Here is a 21,847-nt window from a genome sequence, read left to right as displayed (position 1 = left end):
GCTCGTTAACTGACGATAGATCATCTGTTTTCCGTATGTGAGGCCATGAAATTAGATATATTATATGTTTTCTGAGATGTTACAGAAGGCTAATTAAAGCTGACGACGGCAAATAATTAATTTTCCCGTATGTGCATTTCTAACTTGCAATAGTTTTACCGTGAGCTTAAATCACGTGTGTATTTGTGTGAAGTGTATTGCATCCTGCTTCAAGATAAGGTTGAAACATTCGAAAGAGTGATAAAAGTGTAAATTGTTTGTATCATATGTTTTCAATTTTTTAATGTAAAAGATTGGAAGAGAACGTGTTACTGCTATCTAGCAAAGAATGTCGGAGAGATGGGGAGGAAAAGGACAGATAGACACTCGGCAGAGTTTGTAATCTGAATTGTATATATTATGTTATATTCTCTAGAATAATCTTGTTTTTTCTTACAAAAGTGAAAAGTTGCTCATGATGGGCAGAACTTAGCATCTAAACCTCAAGATGAACTGAAATAACAGACAGTCGCAATGGGAAGCAGTCTAAGAGAGATATGGAAAGAGTGAGATATAACTAAGTGTATGAAAATAATGTCGCTCGTTATGGGCAGGTAATAGAGGTATTTCAAGTCAATGTGGGAGTAAGTGTGTGAGTTCTCAACTCATGTAATATTTGTTAAGAACTCATGGGGGCGTATGTAACGTTCCAGACGTTACAGTGTAATTATGTTAATTTTATTATGTGTAATTAATTCAGGAATTTAACGTCATGATATTTATTTTGGTATGTAATTGTATTATAATTCATGTTTAATCATTTGCTCACTATCATTTCATTACTTTGTAACTACGACTTATAAACGAGGGCTGAATATCCTAATATTCACTTAGATTCTTGCGACAGACGGTTAAAATTAACTTGCAGTAGATTTCAGTTATCTTGCCACATCACCGAGGAGGAAGGAAGGATAAATTTAGACATCAAGTTCTGAGAAAAGCGAGCACGTGTTCACGCGTCCTAACGTAAGCTACCGTATTTCGACCAGAATTATTCGAACTGATCAACGCCTATATTTTCAAAGGAGCGTCATGTTGCCATGGATACTGAGTGAAAGGACGAATAGAAGAACAGTTGATATCATGGTTTTGGCCCGTCAACTCTAATATCTAGAGTGGGGAGAGAAGTGTCATCTGATTGGACCACGTGTAGCGGCCTGTAATTAGCGCGAGAGAAGGTTATAAGAGGGCGTGTTGGAGCTCCTGGAGGAGCTCTCTACAACGTCTTATTCGCTTCTGCGAGTCTCTCTACATTATTCTACGATCTTCTACGAGGCTTCTACTTGATTTTCTACTTGATTCTGCGTCTCGATACTTAGAAATTCTGAATGAGGTGTGTATAGCCACTCTCATGAGGAAGTACGTACAGCACGGTTACAAGACCGGTTTGAACCAGTCTAAGTCAATAGATAGTTTTAATCTAGATAGAAATGAAACTTCCTAGAACATTTTCAGTAAAGTTGGAAGGATTCTTAATTGAGTATCCTCTCCATATAACCCAAGGTGGTTCTTCTAACTGTAACATAGGGCTTATCTCCAATCTATGGGATAAAGCATAATAGGGAGTGTTAGTTTTGAAGTCATCTTCCAATTAGTGGTGGGTGCAATTTGTAAGGCAGGAATGGTACTGAGCTGCAGATGAAGAGATATCAAAGACGACCGGTGATGTTCCAGCTACAAGGAGGGAAGCTTTCCAAGGACCAGCAGAACAAGACGACATGGTGAGCAAGCGAGTTAAAGATATTGCAAGTTTTCGCGAAGTAGAGTCATTCAATTTTTTGTTAAATTCATTTTCTATTTTAAATTCAGTTCTCGTTAAACCGTCGTCATTTATATTAAATATAATAAATAGTATTTTTCTAGTTTACTTTAATCAATTTGCCTTAATTAGCCTTTTGATTTCTAATTCTCCTGCTTAATGATTAGTGTACTATCACCTCACTCCTGTGATAAGAGTCTGTCCAAGCTTGATTATAAATTTTTATCTTTAAGTCCTCAACTTAAAGATTGGCGCCCTTTGCTTGCTTGGTTGCATTTCTCATTTGATGATTGTTCTCCGAGAGGGGAAGCCACACAAGGACCAAGGACCAAGGGGGAAGTTTTCATTCCCCTTCCCGAATGGAAGGGGCGGGCCACCTAGAAGGTTACGCCTTCTCTCTGGCCAGGAGATTTGGCGGGGTTCGGGGATTTGGAGAGATTTGAAGTTAAAGGGAAGGAGCTTTGGATTTGGTGGAGTAGGTGTGTTTGGCCTCTTGGCTAAGGTGCAGTGTCCGTCCTTATGCTTTTTATTGATTTCTTACAGTGTTACATACATTACATGGATTTTACATTAGTTTACAAACATTAATTGGTTTACATTTATAGACTTATCTTCTAATGGTGGTGCGGTTGTTGGGGAGGAATAGTGGGGCGATTTGTTGATAGAAGGAGGTGATGTTGGCTAAGGAGGTGAGAAGTAGAAGGAGCTGGGAGTTTTGATGTGTGTTAGGTGGGTGGGTGGGGAAGGTTTGGTTTTGGGTTGGGTTAGGTTGGGAGCGGGTGGGTTGTTGAGGGGGAGATCGTGAAGGTTCCACCCGGTGGTGCTTCCCGAAGAGTTGTATCCCGTGTTGAATGAGACGTTGGGTTTCTTCGGGAAGCTGGGGTTGGAGGCGTATCATGAAAGTTGGCCCGCCTGTGCTGTGGATCCTGGTGGCTTTGTTCAGCTGAAGGCCCGTTCGCCGTAGTTCTTGTATTACCAGTTCTGTTGGGATGGCTGGGTTCACGCCTCTGATGACGCAGCTGGGGTTGTTGTTGTTGTTGGTGCTGGGGTCTGGTGCTGGTGGTGGTGGCTTTGCTCCGTTGGTCTCGGACTCGGGAGCTGGTGTACTTGGTCTGCTTGTTTCCATGGTCTTGTTGTGAATTTCTTCATCAGTCGTTGGCCGGGTTGGACTGGGGAGGGTGGTTGGGGACATCATGATGGGAGTGGAGTGGGCCATAGTGGTGGTGGTTATAGGGGTATTGGGAGAGCTGCGGGCGGGGGTGGTAGCCATTGTGGTGGTAATGGTAGTGACTGAGGTGGTAAGCGGATGGGTTGAAGGTTGGGGAGGTGGGATGTACGGCGGTGTTCTTATTGGTGGTGGCTGGCGAGGTGGCTGGGTTCCCGGTTTCCGTTCGAACTCTTTTTCCAGATGTGCTGGGCATGGATCTGTGGTGAAATATTTACCGGAGATGTATATTCCATTAATCAGTGCCTGGTGGACTTCTTGTGGCGTGGCTAGTTCAATTAGGAATTTGTCCGTTGGTAGGCCGTTCTCCAGTAGCCTGGTGGCGTTGGTGGCTGCTACTCCGTGTTTGCGGAGCAGACGGAGGATTATCTCGTCTGTGGCGGTGAGATCTACGTCATTGAGGATTATGTTGGACATTGTGAGGGAGGCCGACTTCCGGTTTGGTGTCAGGCCCAGTTTTGCTTTGTTGTCACGGCTAGGGCACTGGGTTAAAGCTGGAGTGTTCCCTAGCCGTATTAAAAGTGACGTAGATCGATTCTCAACTTGGAGAGGCGATGTTATATGAGGAACACCATAGTACTACGATAGCTAGGAGCAGTGCCATTATGTGAGGAACACCACGGGTCTGGGCATTGCTTCTGATTAGTACCATCGTGTGCATTCCACCGAGCGGGCGCTTGGCTGTGAAGACTATGTGGAGCCTCCGTGGCTCAGGCGGCAGCGCGCCGACCTCTCACTGCTGGATACCGTGGTTCAAATCCCGGTCACTCCATACGAGATTTGTGCTGGACAAAGCGGAGGCAGGAGAGGTTTTTCTCTGGGTACTCCGGTTTTCCCTGTCATCTTTCATTCCAGCAACATTAACATTTCATCTGTCAGTCATTTATCGTTGCCCCAGAGGAGTGCGACAGGCTTCGGCAGCCGGCACATTTCCTATCCTCGCCGCTAGATGGGGACTACTTTCATTCCATTCCTGACCCGGTCAGATGACTGGAAGCAGGCTGTGGATTTTCATTTTCGGTAGCACTATGTGAGCAATACCATGAGTATACGTACCGTGTGATTAGTACCATTATGTGAGGCTTCGTTGCTTGAGAGTCGTACCCTTACGTGAGGAACACCATGGATCTGTGTTACCTGTGAGTGGTGGCATTGTGCGTGACATATCATAGGTCTACGTTACCTTCATTAGTACCACTATAGGAGAGACACCATGGTTCTGCTTTACCAGTGATTAGTGCTATTATGAAGGACCGGTGACCTGGATTTTGGACACTTTGGAATACAAACATCGTCTCAGAAAATAAGGCATCATTCTTAATTGGATCCACTGATTGTTTTTGGATTCATGGTCATTCTTCTTCATCATTTTTAGTTTCCAGTCAGTGGAAACATTTTGAAGTTTTAATTTTCGTTTCAATTCGTTGCACATCGTACTATTAAGGACCGATGACCTAGCTGTTAGGCCTATTTAAACAACAAACATCATCACCATCAATAAACACTGCTTCATTCTGTATCACTCCTTTATTCTTCGACATAATCACCAAAGTATTTGTATCATTTGCCATGGCGTAAAACGGATATCTTCTTACCTTGAAGATAGAAGGTGTCCTTTACCTGGCATGTTTATTCTCTCGTAGAGTTTCATCTGTGGCATTAACGAACGTGTCTGATATTGTTGGACGGTCACTCCAACTTTTCGTCTTTCACGGTTGTTCGAGACTACAAATTCACTGCACAACTTCCGCACTTGTTGGACAGACGTAATTGTCTCTCCCTATTCAGAGACATATCTTGAGAATGTTGACAGATTCCGTGCTTTTACCCTCGGAAAAAATGCACCTCCTTCCATTACCACTCGTTCAGTAACTTCACCCTTTTGCAATAGCCCGTCTGGTGATCCTGTTCGTTAAGGTGTCAAATCTAAAGGTCGTATACCGTGGTTAACCGGTTCGAGTCCCGTTGGTAGAAAAAATCACCATCACAATGTTGGCCGGTAGGATAGCAGAGGTGGTGGTATAGAATTTCTAGATTGCGTGCCAAAAGCCTGGATCACTTCCAAACCTCTCCGCAGTGCTCATATGACGCTGCTGATGGTGATTTGTCCGTCGGATTAGGACGTTAAGCCCTGAGCAGACCCCTTAATTTTATTCGACAGAAGTTGGCTATGTGTCGACACCGAGTTTCACCCTCTCCCTACACCATCATCGTCATCATTATCATCATCCTACTACTACTAACAACAACAACCACCACCACTACCACCACCGCCAGCAGCAGACGCACAGGTCGCCCATGGGAGTCAAATATAAAGGCCTGCACCAGGCGTGCCCAACATGTCCTCGGACACTCCCGGTGCTAAAATCATTAGCTATATAAAATATAAACTATTTTATAACTGTCACTATGCCAAGTAGGTGACTAGCATTTGTCTTCGCCTTGTAACTTGTGCTCGATCTATCGGTATGAATACGAACTATCTGATATATCCGTTGAAGTGAGCTCCATTCCTTTGATCCTGAGCAATAAAACATACAATCTAAACTTTTGACTTACCATCGTAATATTCTCTTGTGTTTTACACAAAATGACAGCCCCTTCCTTCATCAACTCTAGACAATTCATTTTGTTAGCCACGTTGCATTGTGCTGTGGCATTCTGTCACAGCCCAGTTGTTTCCCATATTGTCATTTAAAGTTGCTGCAGGGAAAGGAAAATAGGTCTGTAAACTTTGTGGCACGTTCAAGAACACTTCTTTCAGAGCAAATTCCGGCTATCAGGCATCTCTTAAAGTCTATAGTATTTGAAAAGAACGTTAAATTATTTATGAAGTCATTTATATGATATGAAAATCCACAGTCTGTTTCCAGTCATTTCACTGGGTTAGGAATAGAATGACTGAAGCCCCCATCTTGCGGCGAGGATATGAATTGTGCCATCGAGCAAGTGGCCGTGCGATGAGGGTCGAGGAGCTGTAAGCATGCATTTGGGAGATAGTGGGTTCGACCCCCACTGTCGGCAGCCCTGAAGATGATTTTCCGTGGTTTCCTATTTTCACACCAGGCAAATTCTCGGGACTGATCCTTAATTAAGGTCACGGCCGAAGCGGCCATTTCCTATCCCATCGTCGCCGTAAGACCTATCTGTGTCGGTGCGAAATAAAGCAAATTGAAAAAAGAAAGATTTCTGCCAGTTGCCAAGCCTGTCGAATTCCTCTGGGGTAATGATTATTGAATGACAGATTAAATAAAATGATATTGGAGAGTGGCTGGAATGAAGCATGACAGGGAAAACCGGAGTACCGCCTGAGCCACGGAGACTCCCTGATTATTATTATTATTATTATTATTATTATTATTATTATTATTCTAAATAACATTTTGTAAAAGTAGCACTATCTAAAGTTATAGGGCCTGTCTTTACTGAATGATTACAGGAAATAATAATAATAATAATAATAATAATAATAATAATAATAATAATAATAATAATAATAATAATAATAACTGCAATATAATCTTCCTCTGGTCACAGTGTTAAATTTATATATGTATAGTTCGCAACCCGAAAACTGATTGGATTCCATCAATTCCATTGTCAGATGTAACTGAAGGGACGCACTAGAGAAATTCACAGTGGCATATCAGTCTGTCAGACACACTGAAATCTAAACGCAAGCCACTGAAAATTTACACAAACCAACCCTTCAAGCCACGTATTCACGTCGTTCATCAAACGGACCAATTTACACTGAATTTACACTACTAGCATTTCTCTGCGAAATCCGCATTGCCAAACCCAAGAGCAGACTGTGACAAGTCATTGAATGTAGTAAATTTATTCCAGCGGATACCAGAAGACACAGAACACTAATATCACTTCATCTCTCCAGAAATCGATCAGAGCTAGGTATTCACCGCATTTAAATTTAGTTTATTCCTCCTGTATAGCAAACAAGGAGGGAAGTGATTTACAATTTACTGCGTCAAATATACTCACCGAAGTGTATTACACGCCCTGCCGAGCGCTGTTTGATAAAATCGTAATTATACACAGCAGACGTAGAAGTACAATCACTTCCCTCTACTGTGTGTCTCGGAAATTGCCTGAAGTCTAGGTATATATAAATGAACTACAATAACATCTACAGTTCGTTATTTCCAATCAAATATAACATTTATGTTGAAAGTCTTTTTCATACACTTGTCAACAAAAAGGAAATCACGCATGAGGGAGGAGTTGTCGTTTTGCTGCACAACTCAGCGTGCAGTTACATCTCAAGAAATTAGCCAAATGATTATCGCAGTGATGTGGTTGGTTGAACGGTCTACCATCAAAAACTGTGAAGGTGCTGCCAACCGGCGCCAAGGCTCTCAGAGGCTACTTTAAAAAATAATTTTATTTGCTTTACGTCCCACTAACTACTTTTATGGTTTTTCGGAGACTCCGAGGTGCCGGAATTTAGTCTCACAGTAGTTCTTTTATGTATCAGTAAATATATAAACACGAAGCTGACGTATTTGAGCACCTTCAAATACCACCGGACTGAACCAGGATCGAACCTGCCAAGTTGGAGTCAGAAGACCAGCGCCTCAACCGTCTGAGCCACTCAGCCCGGCGCTTGTACGTAATGGAACACTGCTTCCTCTTGTGGAAATCTAGTCGATCACTTGACATGCCTCTATGACTCAATCCAATCGAAGTGATTTCGCCCAGTTACCAGTGTTTTGTAGTGCGCGAGGTTGGATAATCGTATCCGAGAATCGCCCATCACGTAGGTTATCCTGGCCAATCTGTACAGCAAGGGAATGTTGACACCAGTAGATTCGAGGACACGCACTCATGACAACTGGGCTCAGGACGTCTTCGGATAACCACCAGCGGAGGGGATCGTCTGATCCTCCAAGCACGAACAGATTAAACAAGAGTGTCCGCCACTCAGGCACACGAAGCAACGTCGTTACAGGCTTCTGTATCTGTCCGAACATTTTCCAGGCGTATGGCGGAAGTAAATTTAGTCTCACAGCGTTCATTGTGTGTCCTGTCATTGACACACACTCACCGTTGTCTCCATTTACAGTGGCCGCGTGAACGAAGAACCTAGACTGCTACGGATTGAAACGAGATTGTCTTTAATGATGCATCCAAGTTCTGTCTGCGCACTGACGCAGGCCGTGTTCGTATCTGGAGGCCTCTTGATGAACGCCCCAATCCTGCCTTTGCTCTGGTGCTGCACACCGCTCCCACTACTCTACTGTTCTGGTCTGGGAGACCCATCGGTCATCAATAGTAGTGATACGAGGGCTATTAAAAGTACAACGATATGTGCATGTGTTGTCCTTCATGGCAGTGTTCCCGATAAGCATTTTTTTTTCTTCAGCTGGACAGTGCTCGGCCGCACACAACAAGGGTATCGCAGGAATGCGTCCGCAACATTTTCACATTTACGTAGCCCTGCCCGATCACCGGATTTATCGCCCACCGAACATGGTTGAGACCAACTGGGCGCAAACTTCAGCAGCCTAGGAGTTTACACGATTCAGCCGACCAGGTGTATCGCATATGGACAGATATGCCCCATGCCCCTCTGTCCCTTTATACCTGCTCGTATCACATCTTGCATCCAAGCTTTAGTTGGATCCACAGGGTACTAAAATCTTCCTTCAAGTGTTCAGTTTTCCGCAATAATCTAGCATTTTGCTTTGATACTGAAGTCTCGTACTTTCATGCAATCCAACAACTTCTTGGTGCGTGTTGTCTTTTCTTACGGAGTGAGTTGGCCGAGGGGTTAGGGTCGCGTAACTGTGAGCTTTCGGTCGGGAGATCGTGGGTTCGAATCCTACCGTTGGCAGCTCTGAAGATGATTTTCCGTGGTTTCCCATTTTCACACCAGGAAAATGCTGGGATGTGCCTTAATTAAGGCCAGTGCATCTTCCGAATCCTTGCCCTTTTACATCCTTAATTCGCCGAAAACCTTCGATGTGTTAGTGCGACGCAGGACCAGGATGTTAAACCAGTAGCATTTTTTTTACAGTGCGAGTATGAAGGACTGATCTACGAATAGGTAGTAAACTCAGCGAGTAGAGGGAGATTCACTGGAGAGACAGTACTGTAATACGAATGAGGCGTTGTGGATAGTAATGGCAAACTCAACATGAGCGCAATTTTTTAAAATTACGAAACAGATTTGTTGCAGCCAGCACACATGTCCGCAGGTACAATTTTCTTTTTAGTTCGCTCATCTTTTCAATATAAATAAGTTTTCAAACGAGAGTAGACCATGATTGCAAGCAGCTAGCAAGGACGAACTCCTACTCTGTTACGCTGCCCTTATCAGTATCTATAAACTTTCTCATCCTAGTTATTTCTGGGGTCACTCGAGCCACCTAGCTTATTTTGGGCTTTGGCCGAGAGCCTAAGACCAGATGGCCTTCCTGAAATCACGTGACTTTTCAGGAATCGAACCTCGGACAAAAGCTAGGCTACCGCAGTAAACATGCCTGCCTGTCCTGCCCCGCGGTGTAGGGGGCAACGCATCCGCCTGTCACCTGGTGACCCCGGGTTCGATTCCCGGCTAGATCAGGGTTTTTTGATTGTAAATGATTAATATCTCTGGCCTGGGGACTGGGTGTTTGTGTCGCCCTTAACGTTCCTTTCTTCACATTCAACACTCTATACTTACTCCATTCCAATTACACGCACGTTCATATCACATGGTGCAAATAGGGACAAAAGATCTCTATAGGTCGACGCCCCGAACAAATAGCATATTAAAAAATCATGCCTGCCTGAAATCCTAAAACATGATATCACCATACAAATAATTATTGTATTTTGACAGAAAGATAATTACAACATGAATTCTACTTTAGGGATTAATTATACTCTAGTATCTTTTTCTCTGTTGCGAGCACTAACCTGTTGCATCTTGAAGAGGCGGAAACTAAACGTGGTGTTTGACAAATGGTCATCAACAGCACTTTGAGTCGAGGACTACTCTCTCCCTCTCCAGTTTCTGTTGTGCGCATCTTCTTATCTGAAATCAAAATATTAGGATTCAGTTAGTTTTGAAGAGAACAATGGCCTACATGATAACATATTTACATTTGTATTTTAAGCAAGATTCTGTAAATTTTTAAAGTTTTTCTTCTTCTTAATCTGCTTACCCTCCAGGGTTGGTTTTTCCCTCGGACTCAGGGAGGGATCCCACCTCTACCGCCTCAAGGGCAGTGTCCTGGAGCGTGAGACATTGGGTCGGGGGATACAACTAGGGAGGATGACCAGTACCTCGCCCAGGCGGACTCACCTGCTATGCCGAACAGGGGCCTTGCCGGGGGATATAAAGATTGGAAGGGATAGACAAGGAAGAGGGAAGGAAGCGGCCGTGGCCTTAAGTTAGGTACCATCTCGGCATTTGCCTGGAGGAGAAGTGGGAAACCACGGAAAACCACTTCGAGGATGACTGAGGTGGGAATCGAACCCACTTCTACTCAGTTGACCTCCCGAGGCTGAGTGGACCCCGTTCCAGCCCTCGTACCACTTTTCAAATTTTCGCGGCAGAGCCGGGAATCGAACCCGGGCCTCCGGGCGTGGCAGCCATTTACGCTAACCACTACACCACAGAGGCGGACTTATCAAGTTTTTACCAATCAAATTCCAAATCTGACAGCTACACGAAATACTTCAGCTTAAAACTTTGGCCGGTAATATTCGTCATCTAATCTTCTAATGTTCAGTATAGTACGATATAACGCAAAAATTTTCTCGTCCTATTACATATGTGCTGCGGGTCAACATTTATTCAGTAACTCATCAAGTAGTGGTTTTCGCAGGCGCAACGATGATTTATCGGCTGCGCAACGTGATTGTAAGACACTTGCGTTTTGTGCTAAGGTTATGGGTTCCAATACTTGCGTTTAACAGTTATTACATGCAGGTTCGTACTGTTAGAAGATTGACCGACTTGTTAAAGATTTTGATAAAGATCGCAAAACGTTCCCGTTGTTACAACGACGGCACGTGGCTACATGTTACAGACAACGTACAGGTTAAAAATCTGTAAGGTTGGAAATAAAATTTACAGATATCTTTATATGTTTGAAATGAAAATTCACAGGCTGTTTCCAGTCATTCGACCGGGTCAGGAATGGAATGAATGAAGTCCCTATCTAGTGGCGATGATAGAAATTGTGCCGGCTGCCGAAGCCTGTCGCACTCCTCTGGGGCAATGATTAATGAATGCCAGATGAAATAAAATGATAATGGAGAGTGTTGCTGTAATGAAATATCACAGGGAAAACCGGAGTACCCGGAGAAAAACCTGTCCCGCCTCCGCTTTGTCCAGCACAAATCTCATATGGAGTGACCGGGATTTGAACTCCGGAACCCAGCAGTGAGAGGCCGGCGCGCTGCCGCCTGAGCCACGGAGGCTCTTTATATGTTTACGAGGGTATTTAAGGGGTATGGTAAAGGAGAGGGTGTATAATGCACTGGTAAGACACCGATTAGAGTATGGTTCCAGAATATGGGATCCACACCACGATTACTTGATTCGAGAAGTAGGACATATCCAAAGGAAAACAGCACGACTTGTTATGTCTGATTTCTGACAAAAGAGTACAGTTACGAAAATGTTGCAAACTTTGGGCTAAAAAGCCTTGGATGTAAGGCGAAGAGCAGTTAGACTAAGAGGTATGTTCCGAGCTGGCAGCGGAGAGATGGCATAGAGTGACGATAGTAGTCCAATAAACTTTGAGTGGAATTTTCGAAGTACGAAAGATCATAATAAGTTGGAATTCAAGAGGCAAATTACGGGAAATATTCGTCTATGGGAAAAGGAATAGGGATTGGAATAATTTAGCAAAGGAGATGTCCCACAAAATTCCAGTTTCTTTGAAATCATTTAAGAAAATAATAGGTAAACAACTAATAGGGAATCTGCCTCCTAGACGACAATGCTAAATTCAGATCAATGGTGATTGATGATATTGAATTGAACCCCAGACCATCTCAATCAAAAGCCGCTGCCCTGATCATTCAGCCAAAGAGTCGGACTATTATAGGCTTACAGTTTTTTTTTTTTTTTTTTGCTAGTTGCTGTACGTCGCACCGACACAGTTAGGTCTTATGGCGACGATGGGACAGGAAAGGGTTAGGAGTGGGAAGCAAGCGGCCGTGGCATTTGCCTGGTGTGAAAATGGGAAACAATAGAAAACCATCTTCAGGGCTGGCGACAGTGAGGTTCGAACCCACTATATCCTGAATACTGGATACTGGCCGCACTTAAACGACTGAAGCTATCGAGCTCGGTATGCTTACAGCTTATTAAGTATAATCATTTTTGATACCTATGATTCATACTGTATATTTTACCATTATAATTGATTAAGCCTACTACAATTTACACGCCTTCTTTCTCCATAAATAATATTTTTCATTTTTATCACTTAATGGATAAATTAAAGAGGGGCTGCCTGGCCGATGCGGTAAAGGCGTGCTCCCTTGGCCCGGAAGGACGTGGGTTCGAATCCCCATCAGGAAGTCGTAAAATTTAAGAAACGAGATTTCCACTTCCGGAGGTGCACATGGCCTTGAGGTTCACTCAGCCTACACAAAAAATGAGTACCGTGATTCTGTAATAATGTAGGAAATATTAAACGAAGAAATAGCAGGTTGTACCGGCATGAATGTTTTTCATACAGAGCTTTCACTCATGAATGCTTGAAACATCCCGTCGTATGATCTTTCAACGGCTCTGCTCTGGTTACACGGATTTCAACGGTTGTATTGCAGCTTCAGTTAGGATCTCTGTAACAACTTTACCGTTACACGGTTCTCAAAGAACTAGGATTATAATGTCGTATCTAGCCATGAATCCCCCACTATCTGTTGCTGTCTCTAATGGCTGTGAAAGAGGAAATATAACTGGAATTTAATGTAAAGGGAGTGGATGTGGGTTTTTTTTTCCACTAACCAGAGTAGGCGAGCCTGTATCATGAGGAGAGAACCAGACAGGTAATAACGTGGATATTTAAATGACTGTTAATATCATCAGACAGGAGATCTAGAGCTCTACGTGTAATAATAATAATAATAATAATAATAATAATAATAATAATAATAATAATAATAATAATAATAAGATGATCCGCCGCCTCTGTGGTGTAGTGGTTAGCGTGATTAGCTGCCACCCCCGGAGGTCCGGGTTCGATTCCCGGCTCTGCCACGAAATTTGAAAAGTGGTATGAGGGCTGGAACGGGGTCCACTCAGCCTCGGGAGGTCAACTGAGTAGAGGTGGGTTCGATTCCCCCCTCAGCCATCCTCGAAGTGGTTTTCCGTGGTTTCCCACTTCACCTCCAGGCGAATGCCGGGATGGTACCTAACTTAAGGCCACGGCCGCTTCCTTCCCTCATCCTTGCCTAACCCTTCCAATCTTCCCATCCCCCTACAAGGCCCCTGTTCACCATAGCAGGTGAGGCCGCCTGGGCGAGGTACTGGTCATACTCCCCACTTGTATCCCCGACCAAGAGTCTGAAGCTCCAGGACACTGCCCTTGAGGCGGTAGAGGTGGGATCCCTCGCTGAGTCCGAGGGAAAAGCCGAACCTGGAGGGTAAAGAGATGATGATGATGACGATGATGATGATAATAAGATGATGATGATGATGATTATTAAGAAAAGAAGATTGTAACTGGTTCTACATCCCACTACCTACTTATTTTGAAGACACCGAGGTGTTGCAAATTTTGTCGGTTTGGAGTTATTTTATGTGCCGGTAAATCTACCAGCATGAGACTGGCCACAGTTCATTCTACCTTGTGAGACTAACTAATGATAATATTTTTTGTTTGATATATTTTCACTAACTACTTTTTAAGGGAGACGCCGAGGTGCCAGAAATGTTGTGCAGAAGGGTGTTAGTTTACACGCCGGTAACTTAAACACTATCGGACTGAGCCAGAATTGAATCCGCCAACTTGGGCGCTGCGAGCCACCCAACTGTGCAAGTCTGGTGAGTGTAACGAGTGGGCGAGTTCATATCTTGAACCAGGAAGAACCGCGCTGTCTCGGTTACCTGAATATCACGCGTCTCAGGTCTCCCTAGTTAGGTGACTTAAGAGTATCATGCCGTCTAATGGAATGTGCTGTTGAAGCTGGAGTATTTAACAGTGGCGTGCGGCGAACATATTAATATTACCCCAACTACAAAAATGTTCTTTTTTTTTAAATATAAACAATCGTAGCCCCACTACACTCTCTAAAGTCAACATTACCATTTTATAAGGCTGCGTTTTTCGTTGAAAGGTTTCAAGGTTACTCTCAAATTGATATTCACGGCAGTGACGACACCATCATAACTTAATCTATAGCAGATTTTAAACAATCTACTTACAGTTTCATCCGATGATGCTTCGTTAGAGTACAGCCATGATTTTCACAAAACTAGGCTGGGACTATTTGTTTTTTACTTAAAAAGCCTAATCTAAACTGAATCAGCAAAATTTTACTGGTATTTTACCGTCGTTGAAGTTTTATATTTTCACTCGCATACTGAGTGTACGTACATCAACGACAAACGAGGGAAAATATTTGTCACGACGTATAACGCACGTTATATTAATGAAGAATGTCACAGAACTCGCGAAACCTTCACGAATAATCCAAGAGGAACACGACAAAAATTCACTATACACCACTATCACAGACAACCATTCCCGCTTAACTCTGTGTTCATGCTGGGCAACCTAAATGTTTTTCTGCGGCTATCGGAACACATACTCTGCATGTGCCATCAATGAATTGCTCGAAAAAACTGTATACATGCCGAAACCCTAGACCAAAATATATTATTCTATATTACAATTGATTTCATATACTGGTTCTATTTTTATTAGCAAGACGATGTTCAATGGCTATACTGTTAAGATGTTGATGTTTTTCTTGCAGTCTCTAGTGTGTGGCGCTGAAGACTTCGAGTGTCAAGTATTAAAACTAACACCCCTTACCTAAGCTAGCTGGCCTGTCGCCGTAAGTTGCCGTCGGGGGAGGGGCCACAGCTTCGCCTCGAGGAAGCTTCAAGTGCATGCGTCACCCAAGCGACCTGAAATTTCGCTCGGGGTAGCTCTCTATCGCGCCGGCAAGGAAGCCCAGCTCGCTGGAGAAGCTGAACTGCGGTAGTGCGGTCGGATTGTCGAGACAGCTGTACTTGGCTTGGATTAGATGTTCGAATTTTTAAAAACATTTAAACGTTCTAAGGAATAATTGGAAAATGATAATATAAAGTTCTTTACCCCAGCAGCGCTGGGGTAGATGGGGTTCAGTGCACGCCACTGGTTTCAGCATAGTTAAACTATTGGTCAGTTTCATCTTTATAGCTACACTTTACAATCACTAAGCAGTAGGATGCATATTCCATTCTAGGATTGAGTATTAAACAATCCTCTCCGATGAACATATGATTATACTCGTTCGAGGACAAATAATTGGTTATTTCTAATGTAGAAGTTTGATCAGGACGACTCAACTGCAACCATTGCATGCATAACAACTTCAGCTGAGAGCAGAAGATACTCGCTAAGGCTAACCTGAGCAGTTCCCGTTAACCTAGATGCATAAATTAAAAGTGGAGTGCCATGACCGGTTTAACTCCCACAATGTTCTACTCGCTGACGAGATAAACACAGATGTAAGAGAGGATGGTTTCCAAATGCTAGTATGACCACTTGAATACTATAATGGCCATCACCTACCAGAGTGGCGATTGCCCGTGTAACGCGCGCTGATCATAGAATCGAAATATAGAAGGGTTTGAATAACTTAATTAGATATCATTGAATATTTTTATTTTTTACAACGTACATTTTCACGTACTGTTACGCCCACCAGCGTTCAGTCTGCAAGCCTCTGTGAATTAAATATGCACCTCCATAATCCTGTATATGCGCCTACCTCCGTGGTTTCCTTTAAGTCCACACCTCTTAAGATCACCATCAACTTGTTTTTTGCTTTACATCGCACCGACACAGATAAGTCTTATTGTGATGATGGGATAGGAAAGGGCTAGGAGTGGGAAAGTGTCGGCCGTGGCCTCAATTAAGGTACAGATGCAGCATTTGCCTGGTGGGAAAATGGGAAACTACGGGAAACCAACTTTAGGGCTACTGACAATGGGGTTCGAACCCGCTATCTCCCGAATGCAAGCTCACAGCTGAGCGGCCCTAAAAGCATGACCAACTCGCTCGGTGTCATCATTAACCATCATCACCTTGGCCTTCCTCTGTTTCTCTTACCTTCCATAGCCGAGTCATTATTTTCCTTGCTAGCCTATCCATCTCACATGACCCACCCACCGAAGTAAGTTTTGTACGCTCAGATTTATCCAACTTTTCCATTCCTAACTTAGCCTTTACCTTCCCATTACGAATACCCTGCTCTCATTGTTTCCACCAGTTTGTACCAGCAATTATTCTCGGTACCTTCGTGTTTGCTACTGCCAAATTACGAACAAAATATCCTGAATCCACCCACCTTTAACACCCGTATAGCAAAGTCGACGTGAAAACGGAAAATAGCTAAACAAAGATAATCACAGAACTCACCTCCTAATAATAATAATAATAATAATAATAATAATAATAATTGTACCGGGCGGTACACCTCCACGCCGCTAATTCAAAAGGTGCGCCAGTTGAAACTCCTCTGCTGGAGGAAGTCTGAACTTTACTGACGGTATTAATTTTCTACTTTCTCAGAAGATGTCACTACCTGTAAATTTTGGAGTTTTAGAACTGTGTCATTTTTGATGTGTTTTTGTTTTGCTTGAAGTAAGAAGTGTGAACTTTCTCTTCTGGAGGACACTACTGAAGAACTACAATAGTGCACCCTAGTGCGAAGAAAAAGAACTGTTCTTTGGAGAAAATTTTATTTCAAAAGTTTGTTCTTTGTTAAATTTCTTTCAGTCATTGGTTAAGTTGGCAATATTACCCCTTTCTTTCCCCTTGTTTTAAATCTAGTCAATCCCGAATTTCTGAAATTAATTTTCCACCAATAATGTGTTTCTTCTTCATCTTGTGTAGGGGTTTCTCTTTATTCTCCAATAAAGTGATTGTGGGCGGGTGTTCTCATTCCCCTAACGCCTAGAACCTTCCGCGAGAGTATATAAACTGCTGATTTTAGGGTCTCTGCGCCACTTCTGTTCCATCTTTCAGTGTGTAAAGTACATAGCAGGGGGCGGGAAGCGCCTCTTTCTTCGGCAGCGGTCAACAACAAGGTAATGGCCAATTAATAACTTCTTTCTTTGCTAGCTCAGCAGTTTAACTCTCGGGGCGGGTCCGAAGCTTTTTCCATTATGTAACCTTCCTTAAAATGTAAAGAAACTTGTATCTATTTCATCTTTTAAACTGCATATCGGGATAGAGAGTGCTTAACCCTCTCGAGCTCCCAATCATATTGTTTTGAGGTGAACTTATTTTTCTCAACCTATTCTTCGTTAATGTAAATTGTTCTTTTCTGAAGTCACCTCTGTAGTATGGGATTAGCCCTTGCATTAACGGCCTAGTGCCAAGTAGGTTTTAAATAAAGTGTATTAGGAGTGCGGAGAGCCTCCTTTCAAGTTGGTATTTTAGAGGCCATATAATTAACCTTTTCTCACTTAATAGGCCTCAGTAGATTGGGTATTTTACCCCTGTGTTTATGTCCGTTGAGGACAGCTTGAAGGTGGAGTTTGGTGTGGCCTGGGAGAGGCTTAAATTTGAGAGCGAGTGGCTCTTTTCCGGAAACTGAGTCTTGTATGCCTCGAGGAGGCTTTACGGTGTAATTTGGAGCAAGTGCTCCAGGGTTTGATTGGGGTCTTCTGCCCCGTTGTTGAAATTTGTATATCGTAAAGTTGGGCTAGTTGCTCAAGAATTGTGTTTTCAGGGCTCGAAGCCCAAATCCTGTAAATACTGTAATTGTACTTTGTTGTCTTGCTACTCCGTATCTGCCATTCTTGTTATTTCTGAATTTTGGAAAGAAAATATAACCTTGTTAAATTTTACATTTAACTTTAATTCCGTAGTTGGAGACCTATTCACACCCGCACCTTCTTTCACCTCTACTTACCACGGAAATCTCCGTAACAATAATAATAATAATAATAATAATAATAATAATAATAATAATAATAATAATAATAATAATAATAATAATGTATTATAGTTCAACAACATATGCCAGGCGTATGCATACATTTTTTCCGGTTTTTGTGGTAAAGAAAACACGTTCATTTTCAAGGGAAATTCATTTTTTGTTTAGGCCTATTCAAAATATTGGCTATCGGCTTCTACACACTTCGCGCATCTTTCTGGTAAGTTATGAATACTATGCTAGAAAAAAAACTGCTTGTCTTTTGCGGCAAACCATTCGTCGAGCCATTTTCCAACTTCCTCGAAATTGCTGAAGTGCTGCTCGGGGAGCGCGTGCCCCATTGATGCGAAGCGTGGATGGATGCGCCAGGTCGGGGAGCACAGCGGGTGCGGAAGGACGTCCCATCCAAGCGATTTCAAAGTGTATTTCACTGGTTTTGTTCTGTAAGACGGCGTATTGTCATGTAACAAAATCACTTTGCCAAGTCTTCTGGCCCATTCTGGCCGTCTATCGATCAATGCGTGATTTAAATTAATCTGGCCGTCTATCGATCAATGCGTGATTTAAATTTATCATTTCTTGGCGGTAGCGTTGTGCATTAACTGTTTCTAGCTAGTTGTTTGCTAGTTGTTTTTACGTCGCACTGACACAGATAGGTCTTATGGCGACGATGGAGCAGGAAAGGGGTAGGAGTGGGAAGGAAGCGCCCGTGACCTTAATTAAGATACAGCCCCAGCATTTGCCTGGTGTGAAAATGCGAAACCACGGAAAACCATCTTCGGGGCTGCCGACAGTGGGGTTCGAATCCACTATCTCCCGGATTCAAGCTCACAGCTGCGCGCTCCTAACCGCACGGCCAACTCGCCCGGTACATCAATACTAGAAATTAGTTTTTGTTTTAACTATCGTACACTATATTCATCGCAACCTCTGTGTCATATCGAAAGCATCATCTGAATAACGCTAATAATAATAATAATAATAATAATAATAATAATAATAATAATAATAATAATAATAATTTTAGTTCTAAGCCCCATGCCAGGCTGAGAGGCTCAGACGGTTGAGGCGATGGCCTTCTGACCCCAACTTGGCAGGTTCAAACCTGGCTCAATCCAGTGGTATTCGAAGGTGGCCAAATAAGTCAGCCTCGTGTCGGTAGAACACCGGCGGGACAAAATTCCGGTACTTCGCTGTCTCCGTAAACAGTGAAAGTAGTTAATGGGACGTAAACATTCGTCTTCTTCTTCTCCTCCTCCTTCTTCTTCTTCTTCTTCTTATTATCATCATCATCATCTAAGCCCCACCAACTACCTTTTGTTTTTCGGAGACGCTAAGATCCGGAATATTTTCCCACCGGATTTATTTTATGTGCTTCTGCTGTCTAAGCCACTCAGCCCTGGAGAATGAAGTGAACTTTTGTGATCATTCGCTGCTCATGGTGAAAGTTAAAAGTCTGCTTTGATTATTTTGTGAACTCAGACGATCACCACTTCGTGAATTGTAACTCCTACCTCATAACAATATTGTTCCTATTCTGAAACAGATGCTTTCAGCATTAACACTGCTTTCCCGACCTTGACGTGAGATGGGTTCCTCGGGAGTAATTTGCTATGTCGAGTGGTTGACGAGTTTTCGATGAGTTAGTAAACTCTTCCCTTAACAGGCTTTGCTTTATCTAAGGAAAACATACTTCTCTCTCCATTGCTCTTATCAATATTTTCCTCTCGTATCTATCCCGGGATTCACTAACAGCTGTTACACAACAGAGCAGACCAGACCACCCTGAGATTTCCTTATTCAGTCCTGAACACGAGTTAGTTTAGTTTCTGGTTAGACTTCCTTGTATTTGTAGTTGCGAAGAGGAAACTGTAGATTTGCAGCATTTTATAGACGTTAATGCGTATTTGTCATAGTGCAGTGAAATCTGCCTCAACGGCAACCTTCACATGAGCGGCCTTCTCAATAAGCGACGATTTTTTCTGGAACAGTTCAACTTTTCTATAAAGCTCTTGGTAAATTGGTAATATCTATTGTAGATTCTTTTCCCTATCAGGAGCTAGAAAAATTAGAACTAAAACTTCCATTTCAGGGCGGTTTTTTTTTTTTTTTTTTTTTTTTTTTTTTTTTTTTTTTGCTAGTTGCTTTACGTCGCACCGACAGAGATAGGTCTTATGGCGACGATGGGACGGGAAAGAGCTAGGAGTTGGACAGAAGCGGCCGTGGCCTTAATTAAGGTACAGCCCCAGCATTTGCCTGGTGTGAAAATGGGAAACCATGGAAAACCATTTCCAGGCCCGCCGACAATGGGGTTCGAACCTACTGTCTCCCGAATACTGGATGCTGGCCGGGGGTAGGTAATGAATGATCAGCTTTCATAAGAAGTGAATATCAGATTAGGACATAGAGCTAACCATTCTATCCCCTTAATGCCGAGTTTGGCTTCAGGGGAAACAAGCAAGTCACCAACACAGCCATCTACAGAACAATTTAAATATACCGCAGTAATGAAGAATCCTGTCAATTTCCGATTTTTCTTTAACAATAATCTGAACCACACAGTAATTCAAATACTTGGTTAAATAATAAGAAATCTCGTCTGTTATTGAATTGCTGCATGTAAATCGTAATACAAACTGTTCTTCCGATGTACCGACCTAACTTGGGAGCGAGTGCAGCAATCTCGAGTGTAATTTCCGGTGTTTTCTTGCTAGACACGGTGCGCTGGCTCCGTACCACCTGCGTGGCCAAACCGGATGTCGACATGCTCTAAGGGGCTGCATTTCATTTCAGTTCTTCATGTTCCGTAAAGCTGTTAAATTTACTTTATTACTAGGGCCCGGATGTTTATGCAGTAATAGGTTAGAATGCAAACTTACTGAAGCGAGTAACAAGTAGAGTCTACCTCCACGACGGTAATGTTGTGAGGTTCGCATAAACATTAGGGGTAATAGGTTGGAATGCAAACTTACTGAAGCGAGTAACAAGTAGAGTCTACCTGCACGACGGTAATGTTATGAGGTTTGCATAAACATTAGGAGTTCTAATGGGCCGAACCCCTAATGTTTATGCAAACCTCACAACATTACCGTCGTGCAGGTAGACTCTACTTGTTACTCGCTTCAGTAAGTTTGCATTCTAACCTATTACTGCATAAACATCCGGGCCCTATTTATTACTCTCTGCTGAACATAGTTTGCATAAAAACTCCTAATTTTTTACTATGAGAAAGAATTTTTTTCATAGACATTTTGGTAAATAATAATAATCGTATGGCCTCAGCTACCGTGTGCAGACATTTCAATTTAACGCCATCTGGCTGTCTGCTCGTCAATGTCGACGTTCCGTTTTACTCTAGGCCCACTAGATGGCAGACCGAGTAAGCCGAAACTCTCTTGGGCGTCTGTGGCTGAGATTTAATTAATTTTGTCGGGTAAACACCAAATGTGTCACCAGAGATCTTTTACATCCCGACATCGTACGACATGGAGTGTCGAATGGTCTTTTTTCCGCCCTTCAAAAATCCGACTACCTCTGCCGGGTTTGAACCCGCTATCTTGGAATCCGGAGGCCGACACTCTACCACTACATAAATCTAACTTCCATACATTGATGATGAATCGGTCATATTTACCCATTTATAATAAACGCGTCACTCTAGCAGGAGGGACATGGTGGAATAACAGAGGAAGAGGAAA

At 42.9% G+C, this 21,847-nt stretch overlaps 2 protein-coding genes across 4 annotated transcripts in view; one reads left to right on the top strand and one right to left on the bottom strand.

The window, feature by feature from the left end:
* LOC136873924 (multiple PDZ domain protein) overlaps nt 1-21,847 on the top strand; it is a 2,156,217-nt gene that overhangs the window by 546,052 nt on the left and 1,588,318 nt on the right. The window lies entirely within an intron of this gene.
* The window catches only part of LOC136873925 (uncharacterized), a 150,155-nt gene that overhangs the window by 86,059 nt on the left and 42,249 nt on the right, over nt 1-21,847 (bottom strand). Inside the window, exon 2 of the mRNA XM_068227600.1 lies at nt 9,945-10,062. Coding sequence (XP_068083701.1) covers nt 9,945-10,062 — 118 coding nt within the window. The remainder of the gene's footprint in view (nt 1-9,944; nt 10,063-21,847) is intronic.

Source organism: Anabrus simplex, chromosome 5 (assembly GCF_040414725.1).
Source record: "Anabrus simplex isolate iqAnaSimp1 chromosome 5, ASM4041472v1, whole genome shotgun sequence".
In the NCBI taxonomy this organism is placed as follows: Eukaryota; Metazoa; Arthropoda; class Insecta; order Orthoptera; family Tettigoniidae; genus Anabrus; species Anabrus simplex.
Note: the sequence above shows the minus strand (reverse complement) of the source record. Positions and strands in the feature narration are given on the sequence as shown.